This window comes from Pristiophorus japonicus, chromosome 24, assembly GCF_044704955.1.
Source record: "Pristiophorus japonicus isolate sPriJap1 chromosome 24, sPriJap1.hap1, whole genome shotgun sequence".
Classification (NCBI taxonomy): Eukaryota; Metazoa; Chordata; class Chondrichthyes; family Pristiophoridae; genus Pristiophorus; species Pristiophorus japonicus.
Window position 1 is genome coordinate 8492565 of NC_092000.1, and position 19977 is coordinate 8512541.

General features: G+C 44.5%; 1 protein-coding gene across 1 annotated transcript in view; it reads right to left on the reverse strand.

The window, feature by feature from the left end:
• The window catches only part of LOC139237910 (complement C3-like), a 136016-nt gene that overhangs the window by 29166 nt on the left and 86873 nt on the right, over positions 1-19977 (reverse strand). Inside the window, exons 20-22 of the mRNA XM_070867203.1 lie at positions 19012-19151; positions 2581-2793; positions 2240-2294 (exon numbers count right to left, since the gene is read on the reverse strand). Coding sequence (XP_070723304.1) covers positions 2240-2294; positions 2581-2793; positions 19012-19151 — 408 coding nt within the window. The remainder of the gene's footprint in view (positions 1-2239; positions 2295-2580; positions 2794-19011; positions 19152-19977) is intronic.

Consider the following 19977-nt stretch of genomic DNA (forward strand, 5'->3'; position numbering starts at 1 on the left):
CTTTTCCCTCATCACATAGGGTACAGCTCTGGCCTTGTGATGGACCGGTCTAGCATCCTGTGTGATGTAGATTTTGACTTTGGCCCCTTTGAAAGTGCCCATACCTGGCTGAAAGAGATGTTCAAATCGCTTTATAACTGTTGAACAGGAGGTCCGTTCCTCTAATGACATGGCATGGACATCATCCCATTTCCAGTTTAGTTTTGCCAGCCAGCTTCTCCCCACCAGTGCTGGGGGGTCTCCGGGACAATCCACTGGAGAAGTCGGTTCACTGTCTCTTTGTGTGTGACAGAGAGCATGGTGCTGCCGAGGACTGGTACGATTTCTTTGATATAGGTCCTTAGTTTGGTGTCGACCCTTGTGAGTTTTGGTCTGTCTCTTTTATGCGGCCACAGTTGTTCAAATTGTTGAGCGCCCATGAGAGATTGACTCGCTCCTGTATCGAGCTCCATGTTGACAGATATCTCGTTGAGTAGGAACCTCATCATTACAGGAGGGGTCCTGTTGTAGGAGCAGCGGCCATTGATCGCTTTGCCCCGCTGTACATCGGTGTCCCGGGTACTGTCCCCACCGTCTTCAGGTCCGCTTTCCAACCCATCCAATTTGTATACCAGCCGAGGTGCTGTTTTTTTGCACATGCGGGCCAAATGCCCTGTATATTCACAGTTCCTGCAAACAGCCTGCTGAAATCGACATTCCCTTGATGAGTGCCCACCCCCAGACCTCCAGCACAGACTGCTTGCAAAGAATGGGCTGCGTCTGGCTGATCTCTCTTGAGCTTCTCTCAGTTTGTAGTTGATTGCTCGCATTGTGGTTAATGAGGTGTGAACGGCCGTTCCTGTGGCCCTTGATGGCTTCTGTTGCCACTGCTTGCTGTCGAAAGCCTGTTCTGCCGATTTTGTCTGTGTGTGGGGGTAGCAGCTTTTCTAATGCTGTGAACTCCTTGTTCCATTATTTCGTTAGTTGTCATGCCTGCATTGTAAATCAACCTCATTTCTTCTTCCCCTACCAAGAATGTCTATGCAACCAGTGCTGCTGCCTCTAAGGTCAGGTTCTTGGTCTCTATGAGCTTTCAGAATATGCCTGCGTGGCCTATTCCTTCAATGAAAAAGTCTCTCAGCATTTCTCTCCTCAGTTCATCGGAGAACTCACATAAACTAGCCAACCTCCGAAGTTCCACCACGAAGTCGGGTATGCTCTGGCCCACACAGCGTCTGTAGTTGTAGAACCTGTGTCTGACCATGTGTAGGCTGCTCGCTGGCTTCAGGTGGTCTCTTACCAGTGTGCTCAATTCTTCAAACGACTTGCTTGCTGGTTTCTCAGGTGCCAACAGATCCTTCATTCAAGCGTAGGTTTTCGAGCCACAGCTGGTCAAGAGATGGGCTCTTCTCTTGTCTGCTGTATCATCACCTAACCAGTCTTTGGTTACAAAGCTTTGCTGGAGCCTTTCTATAAAGTCCTCCCAATTGTCTCCCGCATACTTTTCATCTAATCCGTTGTTCACCATTCTGTGGATTCTGTAATCCCGTAACCCGTCGCCACTGTAAAGTCCTGTCCCCTCAGTACAGATTCACACGAGGCATGTAGTGAAGTCAAGGTCACTCTGGACCTGAACATTTTATTCCACAGCTCTGGAATGCTGCACTTGCCTGAGACCTGTGCTTATATACGTGTCTCTTGCAAGTGCACCCCCGGTGGTAAGGTATGCTGGTGGTTACAGGTCATATCTTATTACAATCATGTATAGCATGTTGGGATACAGTTATATATAATAATGTAAGATACATGACAACTCTCATCCTTGTTTTCAAATCCCCCTGTGACCTCGCCCCCCCACCCTATCTCTGTAATCTCCTCCAACCCAACAACCTCCGAGATTTCTGCATTTCTCCAATTCTAGCCTCTTATGCATTTCCGATTTTCATCACGCCACCATTGGAGGCCGTGCCTTCAGCTGCCTCGGCCACAAGCTCTGGAATTCCCTCTTTAAACCTCTCCTCCTCTCTTTCCTCCATTAATAGGCTCCTTAAAACCTACCACCTGTCCTTAGGCTCCTTATATGGCTCGGTGGCAAATTTTGTTTGATAACGCTCCAGTGAAGCACCTTGGGACTTTTACTACATTAAAGGCGCTGTATAAATGCAGGTTGTTGTTGCTGTGTAAACCCAACTAAAATAGGATTAATGATGTTTTGACAACCATTTGTTATAAAAGTGTTAATGATGCGAAAGGATCTAACCTTTGGGATCCAAAATGAAAGCTTGCACTGGACGTTCAATTTTTTTCCCCTCTGGCTGCAAAAAAACAAGAATACAATGAATATGCTAGAGTCTGGTGTCTAATAGGTCTGGATTTATCATAATTTATCATTTGCCATGATTTCTATTAAATGTCAGCGTTTGCATCTTGCGGGGTTGGTGGCTGTTTCCAAAATCTTTTAGATTCCTAACAATCCAATTTTCTGTTTGTGACTCAATCCCAATTGAGAAATTCGAGTCTAAGATAAACTAGTTTATTACAATCGCTTAGAGTGGTTACGAATGCTAAAAACACCTGGAAATTTCATTATATTGTACTTACCACCACTAGAAGGGATTTTATCACACCATCAGTAACAAGTTTGTCATAGACGGAGGCCTTGACTTCAATTTCTACTTCTCCAATTTTCAATGGAACTATGACAAAAGGCACTGCAGTAGATGACTTTCCATCAATATCAACTGTTTGTCTGAATCTCGCGGTTGGTTTTGCACTGCTGCATATGTCCGCATTGTAAGCAAACTCTACACGCACCTAGAATTTAAAATGTAATTAAATTCTAAAGGATTATTAAACGGTGGAACTATTGATTCGAAAAATTTATATGTAGTAACACACATCTACATTATGTCAAAAACTGTGGGCGTAATACTCCCAACTTATTTGTTTCAAAAGTGCACTTCTGATTTGAAAGCTGAAATCGAAATAAACTACCTTCAATCGGCAATATTCCTCGAAAAAATAACAATTAAACTGGGATTGACTTTTAGTATACGTTTAAACTTTGTGGCCTTAAATTCACATAGCGTCATCTTAGCAGTAGAATAATGCATGGTGCAGAAGTGTCAGAACTGGGGCAAGAAACTAATTGCAATGGCCTTAGAGGGCTGCTGCTAACGGAGGAAGAGGCAGCCTCTAAGCTGCTTGAAAAGCACGCAGTACATTTGGTAATGGAACAATTTTCAACAGCAACTTAATATTTATATAGAGCCTTTAAAGTAGCAAATCTTCCCCAGGCAACAGTACCCGAGACCTGCAGCACACGAGGCCTGCAATAGTGATTTCCTCTCCTGTCAAAATTGCTCAAGTGAGGCAGACCCTGTAAAATTCGCTATGGTCAGCATATGTTCGATGCAAAAACCCATTCCACTGACTTTACAGCAGATTTCTGTTCAAGGGGAAAAGAAATCACAGCTTTGGCATCAACCTTAAAAGTAAAGCCAGTGTGACTAAATGACCCAGCCTAAGAGCAATTAGCCTTTAATTAACCCAAGAATACACAGCAATTACACCGTTAACTTAAAGGCTTTAAAAAAGACTTGTATTTACATAGCGCCTTTCACGACCTCAAGATGTCCCAACGTGCTTTATAGCTAATGAAGTACTTTTGAAGTGTTGTAATGTAGGAAAGGATACAACCAATTTACATAGCGTAAGGTTCCACAAACAGCAATAAAATAAATGACCAGATCATAAGAACGTAAGAAATAGGAGCAGGAGTAGGCCATACTGCCCCTCGAGACTGCTCCGCCATTTAATACGATCATGGCTGAACTGATCATGGACTCAGGTCCACTTCCGTGCCCGTTCCCCATAACCCCTTATTCCCTTATCGTTTAAAAAACTGTCTATTTCTGTCTTAAACTTATTCAATGTTCCAGCTTTCACAGCTTTTTGAGGCAGCGAATTCCACAGTGGCAGCGAATACAAACCTCTCATAGAAACATAGAAAATAGGTGCAGGAGAAGGCCATTCGGCCCTTCGAAGCTGCACCACCATTCAATATGATCATGTGATCATGCAACTTTAGTACCCCATTCCTGCTTTCTCTCCATACCCCTTGATCCTTTTAGCCATAAGGGCCACATCTAACTCCCTTTTGAATATATCTAACGAACTGGCCTCAACAACTTTCTGTGGTAGAGAATTCCACAGGTTCACAATTTTCTGAATGAAGAAGTTTCTCCTCATCTCGGTCCTAAATGGCTTACCCCTTAGCCTTTGTCTGTGACCCCTGGTTCTGGACTTCCCCAACATCGGGAACATTCTTCCTGCATCTAACCTGTCCATTCCCGTCAGAATTTTATATGTTTCTATGAGATCCCCTCTCATTCTTCTAAGTTCCAGTGAATAAAAGCCTAGTCGATCCAGTCTCTCTTCATATGTCAGTCCTGCCATCCCGGGAATCAGTCTGGTGAATCTTCGCTGCACCCCCTCAATAGCAAGGTGGTCCTTCCTCAGATTAGGAGACCAAAACTGAACACAATATTCCAGGTGAGGCCTCACCAAGGGCCTGTACAACTGCAGTAAGACCTCCCTGCTCCTATACTCAAATCCCCGAGCTATGAAGGCCAACATACCATTTGCCTTCTTCACCGCCTGCTGTACCTGCATGCCTACCTTCAATGATTGATCTACCATGATACCCAGGTCTCGTTGCACCTCCCCTTTTCCTAATTTGCCACCATTCAGATAATATTCTGCCCTCGTGTTTTTGCCACAAAAGTGGATAACATCAAATTTATCCACATTATACTGCATCTGCCATGAATTTGCCCACTCACCTAACCTGTCCAAGTCACACTGCAGCCTCTTGGCATCCTCCTCGCAGCTCACACTGCCACCCAGCTTAGTGTCATCTGCAAACTTGAAGATATTACACACAATTCCTCCATCTAAAGCGTTAATGTATATTGTAAATAGCTGGGGTCCCAGAACTGAGCCCTGCAGCATCCCATAAGTCACTGCCTGCCATTCTGAAAAGGACCCATTTATCCCGACTCTCTGCTTCCTGTCTGCCAACCAGTTCTCTATCCACATCAATACATTAACCCCAATACGATGTGCTTTAATTTTGCACACCAATCTCTTGTGTGGGACCTTGTCAAAAGCCTTTTGAAAGTCCAAATACACCACATCCACTGGTTCTCCCTTATCCACTCTACTAGTTACATCCTCAAAAAATTCCAGAAGATTTGTCAAGCATGATTTCCCTTTCATAAATCCATGCTGACTTGGACCGATCCTATCACTGCTTTCCAAATGCGTTGCTACTACATCTTTAATAATTGAGTCCAACATTTTCCCCACTACCAATGTCAGGCTAACGAGTCTATCAAATCTGAGGACTGGGAGAAATTTAGAATTCAGCAGAGGAGGACAAAGGGTTTAATTAGGAGGGGGAAAATAGAGCATGAGAGGAAGCTTGCTGGGAACATAAAAATTGACTGCAAAAGCTTCTATAGATACGTGAGGAGAAAAAGATTAGTGAAGACAAACGTAGGTCCACTGCAGTCAGAATCAGGTGAATTTATAATGGGGAACAAAGAAATGGCAGACCAATTGAACAAATACTTTGGTTCTGTCTTCCCGAAGGAAGACACAAATAACCTTCCGGAAATACTAGGGGACAGAGGGTCTAGTGAGAAGGAGGAACTGAAGGAAATCCTTATAAGTCAGGAAATTGTTTTAGGGAAATTGATGGGATTGAAGGCTGATAAATCCCCAGGGCCTGATAGTCTGTATCCCAGGGTACTTAAGGAAGTGGCCCGAGAAATAGTGGATGCATTGGTGATCATTTTCCAGCAGTCTATCGACTCTGGATCAGTTCCTATGGACTGAAGGGTAGCTAATATAACACCACTTTTTAAGAAAGGAGGGAGAGAGAAAACGGGGAATTATACACCAGTTAGCCTGACATCAGTGGTGTGGAAGATGTTGGAATCAATTATTAAAGATGAAATAGCAGCGCATTTGGAAAGCAGTGACAGGATCGGTCCAAGTCAGCATGGATTTATGAAGGAGAAATCATGCTTGACAAATCTTCTAGAATTTTTTGAGGATGGAACTAGTAGAGTGGACAGGGGAGAACCAGTGGATGTGGTGTATTTGGACTTTCAAAAGGCTTTTGACAAGGTCCCACACAAGAGATTGGTGTGCAAAATTAAAGCACATCGTATTGGGGTTAATGTATTGACGTGGATAGAGAACTGGTTGGCAGACAGGAAGCAGAGTGTCGGGATAAACGCATCCTTTTCAGGATGGCAGGCAGTGACTAGTGGGGTGCCGCAGGGCTCAGTTCTGGGACCCCAGCTTTTTACAATATATATCAATGATTTAGATGAAGAAATTGAGTGTAATATCTTCAAGTTTGCAGATGACACTAAGCTGGGTGGTGGTGTGAGCTGTGAGGAGGATCTAAGAGGCTGCAGAGTGACTTGGACAGGTTAGGTGAGTGGGCAAATGCATGGCAGATGCAGTATAATGTGGATAAATGTGAGGTTATCTGCTTTCGTGGCAAAAACACGAGGGCAGAATATTATCTGAATGGCAGCAGATTAGGGAAAGGGGAGGTGCAATGAGACCTAGGTGTCATGGTACATCAGTCATTGAAAGTTGGCATGCAGGTACAGCAGGTGGTGAAGAAGGCAAATGGCTAGGGGATTTGAGTATAGGAGCAAGGAGGTCTTACTACAGTTGTACAGGGCCTTGGTGAGGCCTCATCTGGAATATTGTGTTCAATTTTGGTCTCCTAATCTGAGGAAGGACGTTCTAGCTATTGAGGGAGTGTAGCGAAGATTCACCAGACTGATTCCCGGGATGGTAGGACTGACATGTGAGGAGAGTTTGAACCAACTGGGCCTATATTCATTGGAGTTTAGAAGAATGAGAGGGGATCTCATAGAAACATATAAAATACTGACTGGACAGACAGATTAGATGCAGGAAGAATGTTCCAGATGTTGGGGAAGTCCAGAACCAGGAGACACAGTCTAAGGATAAGGGGTAAGCCATTTAGGACCGAGATGAGGAGAAACATCTTCACCCAGAGAGTTGTTAACCTGTGGAATTCTCTACCGCAGAGAGTTGTTGATGTCAGTTTGTTGGATATATTCAAGAGGGAGTGAGATATGGCCCTTACGGCTAAAGGGATCAAGGGGTATAGAGAGAAAGCAGGAAAGGGGTACTGAGATGATGATCAGCCATGATCTTATTGAATGGTGGTGCAGGCTCGAAGGGCCGAATGGCCTACTCCTGCACCTATTTTCTATGTTTCTATGTTTCCCTAATGCCCTGTTTTCTCTCTCCCTCCTTTTTTAAAAAGTGGGGTTACATTAGCTACGCTCCAATCCATAGGAACTGATCCAGAGTCTATAGAATGTTGGAAAATGACCGGGAATGCATCCACTATTTCTAGTGCCACTTCCTTAAGTACTCTGGGATGCAGACTATCAGACCCTGGGGATTTATCGGTCTTCAATCGCATCAATTCCCCATCACAATTTCCTGACTAATAAGGATTTCCTTCAGTTCCTCCTTCTCGCTAGATCCTCAGTCCCCTTGTATTTCCAGAAGGTTATTTGTAACAAACAGTAGTAGTGAGGTTGGGGACAGCATCAAACAAGAAATAAGGGATGTGTGCAATAAAGGTACAGCAGTTATCATGGGTGACTTTAATCTACACATTGATTGGGCTAACCAAACTGGTAGCAATGCGGTGGAGGAGGATTTCCTGGAGTGTATTAGGAATGGTTTTCGAGACCAATATGTCGAGGAACCAACTAGAGAGCTGGCCATCCTAGACTGGGTGATGTGTAATGGGAAGGGACTAATTAGCATTCTTGTTGTGCGAGGCCCCTTGGGGAAGAGTGACCATAATATGGTAGAATTCTTTATTAAGATGTAGAGTGACACAGTTAATTCGCAAACTAGGGTCCTGAACTTAAGGAAAGGTAACTTCGATAGTATAAGGCGTGAATTGGCTAGAATAGACTGCCAAAGGATACTTAAAGGGTTGATGGTGGATAAACAATGGCAAACATTTAAAGATCACATGGATGAACTTCAGCAATTGTACATCCCTGTCTGGAGTAAAAATAAAATGGGGAAGGTGGCTCAACTGTGGCTAACAAGGGAAATGAAGGATATTTTTAAAACCAAGGAAGAGGCATATAAATTGGCTAGAAAAAGCAACAAACCGGAGGACTGGGAGAAATTTAGAGTTCAACAGAGGAGGACTAAGGGTTAAATTAAGGGAAAAATAGAGTATGAGAGGAAGCTTGCAGGGAACATAAACACTGACTGCAAAAGCTTCTTAAATATGTGAAGAGAAAAAGATTAGTGAAGACAAAAGTGCGTCCCTTGCAGTCAGATTCAGGTAAATTTATAATGGGGAACAAAGAAATGGCAGACCAATTGAACAAATACTTCGGATCTGTCTTCACGAGGGAAGATACAAATAACCTTCCAAATGTACTAGGGGACAGTGGGTCTAGTGAGAAGGAGGAACTGAAGGATATCCTTATTAGGCGGGAAATTGTGTTAGGGAAATTGATGGGATTGAAGGCCGATAAATCCCCGGGGTCTGATCGTCTGTATCCCAGAGTACTTAAGGAAGTGGCCCTAGAAATAGTGGATATATTGGTGATCATTTTTCAACAGTCTATCGACACTGGATCAGTTCCTATGGACTGGAGGGTAGCTAATGTAACACCATTTTTTTAAAAAGGAGGGAGAGAGAAAACGGGTAATTATAGACCGGTTAGCCTGACATCATTAGTGGGGAAAATGTTGGAATCAATCATTAAGGATGAAATAGCAGCGCATTTGGAAAGCAGTGACAGGATCAGTCCAAGTCAGCATGGATTTATGAAAGGGAAATCATGCTTGACGAATCTTCTGGAATTTTTTGAGGATGTAACTAGCAGCGTGGACAAGGGAGAACCAGTGGATGTGGTGTATTTGGACTTTCAAAAGGCTTTTAACAAGGTCCCGCACAAATGATTGGTGTGCAAAATCAAAGCGCATGGTATTGGGGGTAATGTACTGATGTGGATAGAGAACTGGTTGGCAGACAGGAAGCAGAGAGTCAGGATAAATGGGTCCTTTTCAGAATGGCAGGCAGTGACTAGTGCAGTGCCGCAGGGCTCAGTGCTGGGACCCCAGCTCTTTACAATATACATTAACGATTTAGATGAAGGAATTGAGTGTAATATCTCCAAGTTTGCAGATGACACTAAACTGGGTGGCAGTGTGAGCTGTGAGGAGGATGCCAAGAGGCTGCAGGGTGACTTGGACAGGTTAGGTGAGTGGGCAAATGCATGGCAGATGCAGTATAATATGGATAAATGTGAGGTTATCCATTTAGGGGCAAAAACACGAAGGTAGGATATTATCTGAATGGCGGCAGATTAGGAAAAGGGGAGGTGCAACGAGACCTGGGTGTCATGGTTCATCAGTCATTGAAAGTTGGCATGCAGGTACAGCAGGCAATGAAGAAGGAAAATGGTATGTTGGCCTTCATAGCTAGGGGATTTGAGTATAGGAGCAGGGAGGTCTTGTTGCAGTTGTACAGGACCTTAGTGAGGCCTCACCTGGAATATGGTGTTCAGTTTTGGACTCCTAATCTGAGGAAGGACGTTCTTGCTATTGAGGGTGTGCAGCGAAAATTCATCAGACTGATTTCAGGGATGGCTGGACTGTCATATGAGGAGAGACTGGATAAACTGGACCTTTATTCACTGGAGTTTAGAAGGATGAGAGGGGATCTCATAGAAACGTCCATAAATCTGACGGGACTGGACAAGTTAGATGCAAGAAGAATGTTCCCGATGTTGGGGAAGTCCAGAACCAGGGGACATAGTCTTCGGATAATGGGTAGGCCATTTAGGACTGAGATGAGGAGAAACTTCTTCACCCAGAGAGTGGTGAACCTGTGGAATTCCCTGCCGCAGAGATGCCATTGGATATATTCAAGAGGGAGTTAGATATGGCCCTTACGGCTAAGTGGATCAAGGGGTATGGAGAGAAAGCAGGAAAGGGGTACTGAGGGAATGATCAGCCATGATCTTATTGAATGGCGGTGCAGGCTCGAATGGCCGAATGGCCTACTCCTGCACCTATTTTCTATGTTTCTATGTTATTTGTGTCTTCCTGCGTGAAGACAGAACCAAAGTATTTGTTCATTTGGTCTGCCATTTCCTTCTTCCCCATTATAAATTCACCTCATTCTGACTGCAAGGGATCTACATTTGACTTCACTAATCTTTTTCTCTTCACATATCTATAGAAGCTTTTGCCATTAGTTTGCACTAGAAAACACTCCCCCTAGGACATTAGTTCTGGTCCTGCCTAGGTGCAGACCGTCCGGTTTGTAGTGATCCCACCTCCCCCAGAACCAGTTCCAATGTCCCAGGAATTTGAATCCCTCCCTCTTGCACCATTCTTCAAGCCACATATTCATCTTCACTATCCTGCTATTTCTACTCTGACTAGCACATGGCACTGGTAGCAATCCTAAGATTACTACCTTTGAGGTCCTACTTTTTAATTTAACTCCTAGTTCCATAAATTCAGCTTGTAGGACCTCATCCCTTTTTTTTTACCTATATCGTTGGTACCAATATGCACCATGACAACTGGCTGCTCACCCTCTCCCTTCAGAATGCCCTGCAGCCGCTCCGAGACATCCTTGACCCTTGCACCAGGGAGTCAACATACCATCCTGGAGTCTTGATTGCGGCCGCAGAAACGCCTATCTCAGAGAAAAAGTTTCTCCTCGTCTCAGTTTTAAATAGGCGGCCCCTTATTCTAAGATCATGCCCTCGAGTTCTAGTCTCCCTATCAGTGGAAACAGCCTCTCTGCATCCACCTTGTCAAGCTCCCTCATAATCTTACATGGTTTTTCTGAATTCCAATGAGTAGAGGCCCAACCTACTCCACCTTTCCCCATAAGTCAACCTCCTCATCTCCGGAATCAACCTGGTGAACCTTCTCTGAACTGCCTCCAAAGCAAGTATATCCTTTCGTAAATATGGAAACCAAAACTGCACGCAGTATTCCAGATGTGGCTTCACCAATACCATGTATAACTAGAGCAAGACTTCATTGCGTTTAAACTCCATCCCCTTTGCAATAAATGCCAAGATTCCATTGGTCTTCTTGATCATTTGCTGTACCTTCATATTAACCTTTTGTGTTTCATGCACAAGTACCCCCAAGTCCCGCTGTACTGCAGCACCTTGCAATCTTTAAATAATAACTTTCTCTTTAATTTTTTTCTGCCAAAGTGCATGACCTCACACTTTCCAACATTGTACTCCATTTGCCAAATTTTTGCCCACTCACTTAGCCTGTCTATGTCCTTTTGTCCTCCTCACACATTGCTTTTCCTCCTATCTTTATATCATCAACAAACTTGACTACATTACACTCGGTCCTTTTTTCCAAGTCGTTAATATAGATGGTAAATAGTTGGGGTCCCAGCACTGATCACTGCGGCATACCACTAGTTATTGATTGCCAACCCGAGAATGAATAATTTATCCTGACTCTCTGTATTCTGTTAGTTACCAATTCTCAATCCATGCTAATATATTACCCCAACCCCATGAACATTTATCTTGTGCAGTAACCTTTTATGTGGCTCTTTGTCAAATGCCTTTTGGAAGTCCAAATACACCACATCCACTGGTTCCCCCTTATCCACCCTGTTCGTTACATCCTCAAAGAATTCAAACAAATTTGTCTATTTTAGGACTTGCTTCAGAGATAGTGGTTGGCCAGGATATTAAGCTATGGACAACTAACTGTACATTAGTAGCAACACAATGGGGCTGAATTTACAGTCAGAGGCTTCCAGTAAGTGATTGGCTAGTGATTGGTGAGTAGCTTTTCTTTTCTTTTTATTGTTATTACCAATTTAAGGGTATCTAAGGTTAAGACATGGCAGGAGAGCTCGGCCATGTGATATGCTCCTCCTGTACCATGTGGGAACTCGGGGACACTTCCGGTGTCCCTGGGCGCTACGTGTGTGGGAAGTGTATCCGCCTCGAGCTCTTGACAATCCGCGTTGCGGAATTGGAGCTGAGGGTGGATTCACTCTGGAGCATCCACGATGCTGAGAATGACGTGAGTATCACGTGTAGTGAGTTGGTCTTACCGCAGGAGAAGGGTCCACAGCCAGATAGGGAATGGAAGACCAGCAGGAAGAGCAGTGCAAGAAAGATAGTGCAGGGGTCCCCTGTGGTCATCCCCCTGCAAAACAGATACACTGCTTTGAGTACTGTTGGGGAGGATGACTCATCAGGGGAGGGCAGCAGCAGCCAAGTTCATGGCACCGTAGGTGGCTCTGCTGCAAAGGAGGGCAGGAAAAAGAGTGGGAGCGCGATAGTGATAGGGGATTCGATGATGAGGGGAATAGATAGGCGTTTCTGCGGACGCAACCGAGACTCCAGGATGGTATGTTGCCTCCCTGGTGCAAGGGTCAAGGATGTCTCGGAGCGGGTGCAGGACATTCTGAAATGGGAGGGAGAACAGCCAGTTGTCGTGGTGCACATTGGTACCAACGACATAGGTAAAAAAAGGGATGAGGTCCTACGAAAAGAATTTAACGAGCTAGGAGCTAAATTAAAAAGTAGGACCTCAAAAGTAGTAATCTCGGGATTGCTACCAGTGCCACGTGCTAGTCAGAGTAGGAATCGCAGGATAGCGCAGATGAATACATGGCTTGAGCAGTGGTGCAGCAGGGAGGGATTCAAATTCTTGGGGCATTGGAACCGGTTCTGGGGGAGGTGGGACCAGTACAAACCGGACGGTATGCACCTGGGCAGGTCCGGAACCAATGTCCTAGGGGGAGTGTTTGCTAGTGCTGTTGGGGAGGAGTTAAACTAATATGGCAGGGGGATGGGAACCTATACAGGGAGACGGAGGGAGACAAAAATGAGGCAAAAGCAAAAGACAGAAAGGAGATGAGGAAAAGTGGAGGGCAGAGAAACCCAAGGCAAAGAACAAAAAGGGCCACTGTACAGCAAAATTCTAGAAGGACAAAGGGTGTTAAAAAAGCAAGCCTGAAGGCTTTGTGTCTGAATGCAAGGAGTATCCGTAATAAGGTGGATGAATTAACTGTGCAAATAGATGTTAACAAATATGATGTGATTGGGATTACGGAGACGTGGCTCCAGGATGATCAGGGCTGGGAACTCAACATCCAGGGGTATTCAACATTCAGGAAGGATAGAATAAAAGGAAAAGGAGGTGGGGTAGCATTGCTGGTTAAAGAGGAGATTAATGCAATAGTTAGGAAAGACATTAGCTTGGATGATGTGGAATCTATATGGGTAGAGCTGCAGAACACTAAAGGGCAAAAATCGTTAGTGGGAGTTGTGTACAGACCTCCAAACAGTAGTAGTGATGTTGGGGAGGGCATCAAACAGGAAATTAGGAGTGCATGCAATAAAGGTGCAGCAGTTATAATGGGTGACTTTAATATGCACATAGATTGGGCTAGCCAAACTGGAAGCAATACGGTGGAGGAGGATTTCCTGGAATGCATAAGGGATGGTTTTCTAGACCAATATGTCGAGGAACCAACTAGGGGGGAGGCCATCTTAGACTGGGTGTTGTGTAATGAGAGAGGATTAATTAGCAATCTCATTGTGCGAGGCCCCTTGGGGAAGAGTGACCATAATATGGTGGAATTCTGCATTAGAATGGAGAATGAAACAGTTAATTCAGAGACCATGGTCCAGAACTTAAAGAAGGGTAACTTTGAAGGTATGAGGCATGAATTGGCTAAGATAGATTGGCTAATGATACTTAAGGGGTTGACTGTGGATGGGCAATGGCAGACATTTAGAGACCGCATGGATGAATTACAACAATTGTACATTCCTGTCTGGCGTAAAAATAAAAAAGGGAAGGTGGCTCAACCGTGGCTATCTAGGGAAATCAGCGATAGTATTAAAGCCAAGGAAATGGCATACAAATTGGCCAGAAATAGCAGCGAACCTGGGGACTGGGAGAAATTTAGAACTCAGCAGAGGAGTACAAAGGGTTTGATTAGGGCAGGGAAAATGGAGTACGAGAAGAAGCTTGCAGGGAATATTAAGGCGGATTGCAAAAGTTTCTATAGGTATGTAAAGAGAAAAAGGTTAGTAAAGACAAACGTAGGTCCCCTGCAGTCAGAATCAGGGGAAGTCATAACGGGGAACAAAGAAATGGCAGACCAATTGAACAAGTACTTTGGTTCAGTATTCACTAAGGAGGACACAAACAACCTTCCGGATATAAAAGTGGTCAGAGGGTCTATTAAGGAGGAGGAACTGAGGGAAATCTTTATTAGTCGGGAAATTGTGTTGGGGAAATTGATGGGATTGAAGGCCGATAAATCCCCAGGGCCTGATGGACTGCATCCCAGAGTACTTAAGGAGGTGGCCTTGGAAATAGCGGATGCATTGGCAGTCATTTTGCAACATTCCATTGACTCTGGATCAGTTCCTATGGAGTGGAGGGTAGCCAATGTAACCCCACTTTTTAAAAAAGGAGGGAGAGAGAAAGCAGGGAATTATAGACCGGTCAGCCTGACCTCAGTAGTGGGTAAAATGATGGAATCAATTATTAAGGATGTCATAGCAGCGCATTTGGAAAATGGTGACATGATAGGTCCAAGTCAGCATGGATTTGTGAAAGGGAGATCATGCTTGACAAATCTTCTGGAATTTTTTGAGGATGTTTCCAATAAAGTGGACAAAGGAGTACCAGTTGATGTGGTATATTTGGACTTTCAGAAGGCTTTCGACAAGGTCCCACACAAGAGATTAATGTGCAAAGTTAAAGCACATGGGATTGGGGGTAGTGTGCTGACGTGGATTGAGAACTGGTTGTCAGACAGGAAGCAAAGAGTAGGAGTAAATGGGTACTTTTCGGAATGGCAGGCAGTGACTAGTGGGGTACCGCAGGGTTCTGTGCTGGGGCCCCAGCTGTTTACATTGTACATTAATGATTTAGACGAGGGGATTAAATGTAGTATCTCCAAATTTGCGGATGACACTAAGTTGGGTGGCAGTGTGAGCTGCGAGGAGGATGCTATGAGGCTACAGAGTGACTTGGATAGGTTAGGTGAGTGGGCAAATGTGTGGCAGATGAAGTATAATGTGGATAAATGTGAGGTTATCCACTTTGGTGGTAAAAACAGAGAGACAGACTATTATCTGAATGGTGACAGATTAGGAAAAGGGAAGGTGCAACGAGACCTGGGTGTCATGGTACATCAGTCATTGAAGGTTGGCATGCAGGTACAGCAGGCGGTTAAGAAAGCAAATGGCATGTTGGCCTTCATAGCGAGGGGATTTCAGTACAGGGGCAGGGAGGTGTTGCTACAGTTGTACAGGGCCTTGGTGAGGCCACACCTGGAGTATTGTGTACAGTTTTGGTCTCCTAACTTGAGGAAGGACATTCTTGCTATTGAGGGAGTGCAGCGAAGGTTCACCAGACTGATTCCCGGGATGGCGGGACTGACATATCAAGAAAGACTGGATCAACTGGGCTTGTATTCACTGGAGTTCAGAAGAGTGAGAGGGGACCTCATAGAAACGTTTAAAATTCTGACGGGTTTGGACAGGTTGGATGCAGGAAGAATGTTCCCAATGTTGAGGAAGTCCAGAACCAGGGGTCACAGTCTAAGGATAAGGGGTAAGCCACTTAGGACCGAGATAAGGAGAAACTTCTTCACCCAGAGAGTGGTGAACCTGTGGAATTCTCTACCACAGAAAGTAGTTGAGGCCAATTCACTAAATATATTCAAAAGGGAGTTAGATGAAGTCCTTACTACTCGGGGGATCAAGGGGTATGGCGTGAAAGCAGGAAGTGGGTACTGAAGTTTCATGTTCAGCCATGAACTCATTGAATGGCGGTGCAGGCTAGAAGGGCTGAATGGCCTGCTCCTGCACCTATTTTCTATGTTTCTATGTTTTCCTGCGTAGAGGCCCACCTATCCCAGGAGCGCATGTGGTTCACAAGCGCCCCATTCTCGTGGGCTTGTCCAACCAATCAAACAAGGGAATCCCCATTCATGCTTATGGGGATTCTGAATGTACGGAACTCCCATAAGTATGAATGGTGATCGCATAAAAAATACCTCTACACATCAAAACATTTTTTTTAAATTACATATTTAAAATGAATGAAAACAGCATTTAATTAAATATTTAAAACAAAAATTTAATTTTTTGAAAAAATAAATTTATATGTTTTACGGGGCTAACAATAAATCTACCTTATTGCACAGGATTAGAAAAGTATAAATGAATGATTAAATTATATTTTTCTGTTTTTAAAAACTTTACCGGGCGTAAAAATTTCACGGCATTCGCTGGGCAGAATAGTCCAACTCTCCGCTAGTGGATGCACTTTTCCCTGGGATTCGTACGATCTGTCGAGAGAACTCTCCGGGTCTTAGCGCATGCCTAAACACGTAACTTACGCGGCCCCTAGGGACACATGCGCAACTCGTACGCGCCCGTAAGGACCGCAAGTTATGGCCCATTATATTCTGCAGTAAATGGTAAAATGCTCTTATCTTTATGAAACATCATCATATTGTTATCAGCGCCACAAGTGTATTAATGAATAAAATTTATCACTTGGAAATTGTCATTTGTAAACCTGTAACCAGCCTTGGAGTTTCTAATTGTTTATATTCTGTTTTCTCACTGAGACACCACTTCCACTTCTCAATGCTCCTGTTGATCAAATCAACTATGAAGAAATCCATGCTGTTAAGATTCTTTTTTGCTTACCTTTATTAAGATGCTATGCTGTGGATCAATATTGAGATTGGCCCCAATAGTCCACCAACCAGTATCACATCTGCTAGTGCCCTCCAGCACTAACCTCAGCCAGGGTTTGTGGAGTCAGTGGAAGTGTATCTCATTTGCATGGAGCCAGGTGGTTTCTCAAGAGGGAGAAAATCCTCAACCCATCTGTCCTTGCAAACTACCACCCCATCTCCAACCTCCCATGCCTCTCCAAAGTCTTTGAATATTCTCCCAAATCCTTACTCATCTTTCTTACAACACCATATTTGAACCTCTCCAGGTTTTTCTCCTGCCACAGCACTGAAATGTCCCCAACAAAAGTTACAAATTACATTCTTTGTGATTGTGAGGATGGTGTATTCTCCCTTCTTGGCTTTATCGACCTCTCTACAGCCTTTGACACAGTCCACCACACCATCCACATCCAACACCTCTCCTCCATTGTCAGCTCAGTCGGACTGCCTTTGCTTGGTTCTACTTATATCTATCCAATCATAGCCAGAGCATCTCTAGTATTGGCTTCTCTTCCTGTAGATATGGGGTCAGATTCCACATGTATACTGACAATACCCAATTCGACCTCTCTACCACCTCCCTTGAGGCTTCCATCATCTGTGTTGTCAGACAGCTTGTCTGATATCCAGTCTTGGATGAGCCACAACATCTGACCCTATATACACTGTACTGACCACTTCCACCTCCATAAGATTACCCACCTCTGCCTCAACCCATCTGCTGCTGAAACATGCCTTTGGCATCTCCAGACTCAACTATTTCAATGCTCTCTTGGCCAGTCTTTTATCCTCCATAAACTTCAGCTCATCCAAAACTCTGTTGCCCTATCCTGCACCAAGTCCTGGCCTGCTCACTGGCCTATACTGGCTCCTGGATCAGGAAGGCGAATGGAATGTTGGCCTTCATTGCGAGAGGGATGGAGTACAAAAGCAGGGAGGTCCTGCTGCAACTGTACAGGGTATTGGTGAGGCCGCACCTGGAGTACTGCATGCAGTTTTGGTCACCTTACTTAAGGAAGGATATACTAGCTTTGGAGGGGGTACAGAGACGATTCACTCGGCTGATTCCGGAGAGATGAGGGGGTTACCTTATGATGATAGATTGAGTAGACTGGGTCTTTACTCGTTGGAGTTCAGAAGGATGAGGGGTGATCTTATAGAAACATTTAAAATAATGAAAGGGATAGACAAGATAGAGGCAGAGAGGTTGTTTCCACTGGTCGGGGAGACTAGAACTAGGGGGCACAGCCTCAAAATACGGGGGAGCCAATTTAAAACCGAGTTGAGAAGGAATTTCTTCTCCCAGAGGGTTATGAATCTGTGGAATTCTCTGCCCAAGGAAGCAGTTGAGGCTAGCTCATTGAATGTATTCAAATCACAGATAGATAGATTTTTAAACAATAAGGGAATTAAGGGTTATGGGGAGCGGGCGGGTAAGTGGAGCTGAGTCCACGGCCAGATCAGCCATGATCTTGTTGAATGGCGGAGCAGGCTCGAGGGGCTAGATGGCCTACTCCTGTTCCTAATTCTTATGTTCTTATGTTCTTATGGTCCCACAATACCTCAAATTTAAATTTCTCATTCTCATGTTTAAATCCTTTCATGGCCTTGCCCTGCCACCCATTATCTCCTCCAGCCCTACAACTTAACGAGAAATCTGCATTCCTCTGACTCTGTCCTCTTGCAGATCCCCACTCCCCTCACCCCACCATTGGTGGCCAAGTCTTCATCCATTTGGGCCCAACACTCCGTAATACTCTCTTTACACCTTTTCATCTCTCCTCCTTTAACACACCCTAAACTCCACCTAATCTCTTCTTCTTTAACGTGCCATCCATTTTAGTCAGAGAATACTTCTATGATACACCTTGGGACATTTTTCTTTGTTAAAGATGCTATATAATCCAATTTATTATTGATTACCCGATTAGGAAGTTACACTCCTTACAAGGTAGTAATGGCAGAGACCTGACCTAAAAAGGATTCCGCCGGTTCTTTGGGGATTACACTGGTCTCTGAGTGAAGTTATAGCTGAAGACCTCTGAACCTCTGATAGAATTTAGGGGTCATTATCTTTAAGTACCTCTTATGTAAAGATGGTAAATAAGGATGCATTGGTGAGATAAATACATTGAAAAACTTACTCGGATATCGCTGTTGTCATAATTGTATAGGATTGCTCTAATTTCCACTTGTTCATTGAGGACAACAGAATATGGAAGTCGAAGGTCAATGAAAAAAGTTTTTTGCACTTTTAGCTCATATGGCTGAGCAACACATATTCCTGGATGAGGATAAAATCCATAAAAGGTGTCACAATCTTTATTATAAAAGGCTGACCTGTTCATTTTTCACTGCATGAAGAAACAGAATTGCTTTCAAAGCTTAAAAGAGTTAACAGAGAATGACAATCGCTAAATTTTGAAATTTCATCTTCATTCTCCCCAATTTTAACTTGGCGTTTGAATGGAGTGACTGTCATCATTTCCATGCATATGGAATTGTATGTCTGTAAGTGTGACTGTTGCTTCCATTGATGTTTTAAAAAGTATTGTATTCTTCTAAAGTCCACCCACAATTTTTAAGATCTCTGCTCCAAACTGGAGATGCTATAGTTTGAAACAGCCATTGTTTCCCTTTGGATGATCACTGAGTAATATACTTGGAGACTGTATGGGGCCGAAAATGCCCTCCTCCTTAAGGTCTATTACCAGGGGCAGGCGGATGGGTCAACCCTTCTCAAATGGAATGGCCTGGAATGGCAGAAACAGGTTTCCGTGCCGCCCATGTTACCGCCCCATCTGGGACGTGCTGACCCCCTTCCGACCGGCGGTGACCCACTTTCCGCCCCGCGTGGGAAATTGTCCGCCGCCACTCTGTGCCACTGACAACTTTCCCCGGCGGGAGGCTGCCAGTGGCTGGGCGGCGTGTCTACCCTTAAAGGGGAGGGCGCACTGCCGCGGCCGCCATTTTGTTATAATTGTTGGCCGATTGCGATGTCGGCCCGACAATGGCGGCCACATGTTCGGCCAGGCCGCCAACAGGCAGCACGCACCTCCTCTTGGGTGCCGGGCCACTGGCCCAGCTGCAACCTTCCCTGTGTTTGCCAC